The sequence below is a fragment of the Dipodomys spectabilis genome, unplaced genomic scaffold, assembly GCF_019054845.1.
Source record: "Dipodomys spectabilis isolate Male_0828 unplaced genomic scaffold, ASM1905484v1 ptg000096l, whole genome shotgun sequence".
Taxonomy (NCBI): domain Eukaryota; kingdom Metazoa; phylum Chordata; class Mammalia; order Rodentia; family Heteromyidae; genus Dipodomys; species Dipodomys spectabilis.
The window spans coordinates 7521319-7527500 of record NW_024870773.1 but is presented as its reverse complement, the minus strand read 5'-3'; the positions used below and the strand labels follow the sequence as shown (position 1 = coordinate 7527500).

Genomic DNA, 6182 nt, shown 5'->3' with positions numbered 1-6182 from the left:
CTTGTTTAACTTGCTTGGCTGGCACACTGCCACTTGAACCATGCTTCCAGCCTGGCATTTTTTGTTTTTTTCCATGATTATGTTGGAGAGGAAATTTTGCCTTTGCTAGCCTTTGAATCTCAGTCTTCCAGATCTCAGCCTCCTAAATAGCTAGAATTACAAGCATGAGCCACCAGTAATTGTCTGTTTTTTTGTTTACAACTATGTTTTATTTTGGTTTGGTTTGTTTCCTCAGTACCAGAGTTTAAACTCAGGGACTCAAGCTTGCTTTCCAGCTCAGCTTATTGCTAGTTATTGTGGAGATGGAATCTCATCATCTTTATTGCTTAGGGCTGGCTTCAAACTTCAGTCCTCCCGATCTAAGCCTCCCGAGTATTGGACTTACAGGGGTGCACTGCCAGTGACCATCTTCAGTTCTAACCAGATACCAGGCAAAACTGATCATTTTTGTTTGTTTGTTTTGTTGGTCGTGGGGCTTGAATTCTGGGCCTGAGCACTGTCCCTGAGCTCTTCAGCTCAAGGATAGCACTCTACCACTTGAGCCACAGCGCCACTTCCAGTTTTTTGGTGGTTATTTTGGAGATAAAGAGTCTCATGGACTTTGCTGTCCAGCTGTCTTTGAACTGTGATCCTCAGATCTCAGCCTCCTGAGTAGCTAGAATTATAAGTGTGAGCCACTGGTGCCCGGCAAAACTGCTGATACTTTAAGGATAGTATCACATTAATTTTCCCGCAGCCCTGTCAAGTAAGTGCTTTTAATCCTATGTTTTATACCTGAGGAAACAGAAACGGAAATCTTAAGTAACATGCCCAAGTCATAGATAGTTGTAAGGGGTATAAATCTTACCATAGCAGTCTGCCCCACCTGATTACTAAGCAAAACACAGTCCCCAAGTGAGAGCCACACAGATAGGGATTGAAGGTCAGGAAACCATTTCTTTATCACCCAGTGTTCCCATGCAGAAATCAGACTGTGAAGAGCGCTATGTAGCTTCCTCATTGAGAGTCCACACAGACAGTTACTCTCCGGTAGAGCAGAATGTCTCTCCCAGCCCCACTGTTGTTTTTCATCCAGTCTTGAGTTCTGAAAATGTGCCTGGGCCTGCTTAGCATGCTTAGCAGAGCAGTGGGAAATGTCTTCAAGTGGCAGGTGCCAGCTAGTTTTTTGGAATTAAAAAAAAAAAAAAAAAGATTTTTTGAAGCCCTATTTCTTCACCCACTGATGAAGAGGGATAAAAATGGTTTTAAAACAGTTAAATTACTTTTTTTGAGAGAAATACAGAAACAGAGGAGCAGGGAATATTCTTCTGCTAGTGAATGAGCATCTGTATTCTAAAGCGTGAGGCTTACGGCTATAATAGACATAGCAAGAAACAATTGCATTTAGAAGTAAGTGAACCAACCGATAATTCACATCATTACTGAGAGATTGAGGAAGTAATGGCGACATTGCATATATGATTAGGGATCTATCTCTAAAACGAGGGACACATTCGAACATGTGATTAGATCCAACCGTTAAGTGTGTGTGCTGAATGCTGGAAGCCAGTACTCACAGATGAGGGTCTGAATGTCAGAGGATTTGCTCAGTGTATTACCAGCTGTACAGTCTCTTCTGGCTCAGTTTTGTCAAAGACTGCTTATCCAGTTTGAAAGAAGGGACGCCAGATGACTTAAAATTGAAAAAGATGGGGTAGGGTAGAAGTGAATGCTTCCCTAGCATGCACAAGGTCCTATGTTCAAATTCCCAGCAAAATAAGGAAGAAACATTATGTCTGTGTTTGGTCTCCTTTTTTATTTGTGTCTCCTGATTGTACTTACTGTAGGCTTACCACCTCTTAGGAAATGTGTCTGTGACTTCTTCGTCCAGGCTTGGCTGCCTTAATTCTGGCTACCAGAGGTTGAACTCTGAATCCTTGTTTGTTTCAGGTTTCTGTCCTAAGCTGCCCTGATCCAGAGGTGCATGAGATTGCCTATCAGTATGGAAAGAATGTGGGAATAGCATTTCAGGTCAGTGTGCTTCAGATTTAGGAGAATGGCAGTAGTGATATGGCCACAGTGGTGTTTTCACCTTCCTTATCTTCCCTTTGCTAGCTCATAGACGATGTACTGGACTTCACCTCCTGTTCTGACAAGATGGGTAAACCAACCGCTGCTGATCTGAAGCTCGGCTTAGCCACTGGTCCGGTCTTGTTTGCTTGTCAGCAGGTAGGACTCGTACACTCCTTTGGTGGCAAAAAGCTGGGGGCCCTGCAGGGTTTTTGGGCACAGTTGGTAGGAAAGTTGACATAAGGAACAGCTGTGGAGGCTCTTTAGATAAGGGGTCATGGATCTAGATTTGATCCTGGTATCATGAATGAGATTTTGAGGCTTCTCATTTCACCTTTTTAAGACTAATCTGTAAAGCAGAAATTGCAGTTTTCTTCCCAGGGTTGTTTTCTTCTTTTTTCTTTTTGTGCTGGGACCAGCCTAGCTGATTGGCTTGTTCACAGCTGGTCCTCTACTCTTTAAGCCATGCCTCAGTTGGCCTCCAGCATTGTGAGGAATAAGTTTACCATGTAAAGAGCTATGTGCGTTTAAGGTAGCACTACATCTTGATTGTAGACTGTTCTTCAGGTTGCCTCAGATCCCCGTAAAGGGCACAGGAAGAATCAAGGGCTTCTAAGCCTAAGCAATTTAGAGGAATCCTAAAGTCCTACAAATTTAGGGGGACAGTTGACTCCCTTGGGAGACCTCAGGGCTTCAGCCATTAGCTCAGGATGGCCAATGGCATACTCTAGAAAAACATAGGGGACTGTCCTTCATACTCTCCTTGATAAAGGTGGGAGGCTAGGGAGCCTCAAAGACAGAGCAGTGGCATCCCCGGCAGGCCTTTCACAGCCTGCTCTGGACACTGGCCACACTGCCTTTGGCTGTGCCAAATGGTATTTGAAATAAGTGGGGCATCAGTTGAAGCTTGGACAGTTTTTTAAGATAGATTTTCATCTTAATGACATTTAATTGGTTATTAGAGTAGGAATGTACTCAGTATGCCACAAAATGTAAGACTGCCTTTTTAATCTTAGAATTTTTAGCAAGTAGCCTTTTAGAGATTTTTGCCTATTCTTTCTTAAAATTTACAAAGATAAACCATGTATTGCTGTGCCGTGTATGCCATGTCTGCATGATGGTACACACCCGTTAGCCCAGCACTTGAGACACAGAGGCAGGAGGATTGTGAGTTTAAGGCCAGCTCTGTCTTACAAAACAGCCAGGTACCAATGGGTGGCTTGTGCTTATGATCCTGGCTCTTCAGGAGGCTGAGAGCTGAGGATCAAGGTTCAAAGCCATCCTGGGCAGACAAATCCAGAGAGCTTTATTTCCAGTTAACCAGGAAGAGTTGAGGGAAAAATTCAAGTGGTAGATCACCAGTTGTGAGCAAAAGAGACCGAGCAAAAGGCCCTGAATCCAGGCCCTGTGATTCACACAGACACAAACAAATAGTTAACTATATAAATAATTTAAAAACTACTACAAATAGCTACTTCTTTGTAGTAGTTATTACAGTCTGTAGTCTACAAACAAAATAGTGAGCTATGAAAGGGTCTTTTTTCCTACAGAGACAGAAATCACCAGCCTAAAACTCAGGGAGACTATTTATATGTGTGCCAAGTTCAGACAAAAATTTATAAAACCCTCTTTCATACATTAAGACATAGTGGGGAATATTTTGTTTTACCATGAACCCATACACAGGCACAAAAAAAAAAAGTACTTATGAGCCATGTAACTATAGCAGTATGCCTGTGACTAGAAAAAGTTGACTCTGGCTACCATTTGTGGTGCAGTTACAAACCTTAATCTCAGATGCAGGTTAGTAAACTGGAGTGAAGAACAGTTTTATAGAGACTGAGTATGCTGAAATCCATCTAACTCAATAAGGATTTATTTAGCTAGGCGTGACATTACCAAGACAACTAAGGAACAAAGATTTCCCTGAAAAAGTTGATAGTCGAATAAGTTTTATTGGTATAGCTCTTAAAATTTTCATGAACCCCATGAATACTAATAGCCTAGTCCTATGTATAGGCTGGCCTCTTCTGAATTCTTTTGCTGTAAACCTATTTTGAAGGAAATTAAGGTACTGTCCTCTACCTAAGCCAGTTACCAGTTGATTGTGCCTCAGTGTAATGGGGCAGAATGAGAGGGGGTGCTGGGATGGGCCTCTTAAACAGATGTAGCTTATATATCTGTTGGTAATCTATAATAGATGGAAAAATGCTAGTTTGCTTTTTGTTTTTTTAAGATGGGGCAAGAAAAAGGAACAAATGAAAGGTTACATTGCCTCAAACCATGATTTTTTGTGTGCTTGGCTGGGAAATCCCAGTCATGAGGTCCTCACTCATTCTCACCAGACAGCATTGTCTCATCTGCCCATAAGACACTTGGAGAAGGAAGAATTAAAAGGAACTCTTGCCAGACACTGGTGGCTCATGCCTGTAATGCTAGCTGCTCAGGAGGCTGAGATCTGAGGATCGTAGTTCAGAAAAGCCAGTCCAGTCAGGAAAGGCTGTGAGACTTTTATCCCCAGTAAACTACCCAGAGAAAGCCAAAACGATGTCTCAAGTGGTAGGGTGCTAGCCTTGAGCATAGGATGCGCACATGTACATGCATGCACACGCGTGCACATACGCATTCACACACACAGGAACACTTGCACTTGCGGCCTCAGAAAGGGGAACACAAGATGAAATGTTCACTTCCCGCCAAGGAGGAAGTGACTAGGTAGGACTCATTTCATGGATAGGCTGGGTTTTTTGTCTTGTGTGGCCCAGGAGCCTGAAGCTCGCCAGACATGTATAGGTAAATCATTTTCAATAAAACAGCAAGTTTAGACTTCACTATGGATTATTCTCTCAAAACAGTGATTTTTTAGCAAACCATTCAAGAGATTTATAAGGTAGGGCTGGGAAGGTGGCTCAGTGGTAGAATGCTTGCCTCGCCTGTATGAAGCCTTAGATTCCATTCCTCAGTACCACATAAGCAGAAAAAGCTGGAAGTGGCGCTGTGGCTCAAGTGGTAGAGTCCTAGCCTTGAGCTGAAGAGCTGAGGGACAGCATCCAGGACCAGAGTTCAGACCCATGACCGACAAAAAAAAAAAAAGACACACAAACCTATTTAAAATAAGATTTATAAGGCTTAAAATTAATTTTGTAGCTAGGTGCTGGTGTCTCACACTCTAATCCTAGCAACTCAGGAGACTAAGATTTGAAGCTCAAGATTTGAAAGCAGCCCAGGCAGACAAATTTATGAGATTGTTTTCTCCAACTAATCAGCAAAAAGCCAGAGTGGAAGTGTGGCTCAAGTGATAGAATGCCAACCTTGGACAAAAAGCTAAGTAAGAGTATGAGGCCCTGAGTTCAAGCCTTAGTACTGGCATTAAAAATAAAAGTTCACAAAAATAACCTGAGAATACAATATCCTTAATATTTAATAAAAATATTTAATAAAATGCATTTTTATTTGTAAAGGAATATTTCTTACATTATTTGTAATCTCACAACTCTTCTATGTAGTCGTTATTGCAATCTTTACAAATGAGAAACATGATAAATGGCCCAGAAAGCAATTGAACATTCTCAAGTTGTCTGAGCCCACCATTGATGGTGCTGTGTCCACTCTTCTTTGTGGGGAAAGGACCTGTGTAGTATAGAGTTCCAAGGTGTCTGTAATCCTTTCCATAAGTGTATTGTAATCCTTTCCATAGATGCATGGCCTGTGTAATCTTTTCCATAGGTTAGTCTCGGAACTTAACTGTTTGAGAAGAGTCTCAGTAGACTAAGACACCAGCCTTGGGGAATTGTCCTTTTCTTGTTAACTTGGCATGGAGGGTTATCTTGAAACTCGTATTTGCCAAATCAGCACATTGCAGAAGCTCCCTCTCCTTGGAACTCCATTCTCTTAATGGGGGCAGGATAGGGGGAATTCTTTTGGTTGGTTGTTTGTTTTTGGGGGGGGAGTTGTACTCAAGGCCTTGTGCCTTGAGTTAATGTCCAAATCAAGAATGAGTTTCTTGATAACTGTAGGTAAGGAAGACTCAAGGAAAGTTTCAGGAACCTGTAGCTCAGTAATACAGTGCTTGCCTAGTATGTGCAAGGCCATTCTTTGGTCCATAGAAGTCCAAAAAAAAATAAAGGGCACCA

The 6182-nt window shown here is 42.1% G+C and overlaps 1 protein-coding gene across 2 annotated transcripts in view; it reads left to right on the top strand.

Moving 5' to 3' along the window:
* The window catches only part of Pdss1 (decaprenyl diphosphate synthase subunit 1), a 46980-nt gene that overhangs the window by 32061 nt on the left and 8737 nt on the right, over positions 1–6182 (top strand). The window contains exons 8-9 of one of the 2 annotated variants that reach the window (XR_006148406.1): positions 1930–2010; positions 2095–2186. Coding sequence is in view for 1 of the 2 variants with exons in the window: in XM_042686247.1 (XP_042542181.1) it covers positions 1930–2010; positions 2095–2208 (195 nt within the window). In the remaining variant the exon portion in view is untranslated. Of the gene's footprint in view, positions 1–1929; positions 2011–2094; positions 2209–6182 lie in introns of those variants that run through there. The other variant, XM_042686247.1, reaches the window with a different exon arrangement.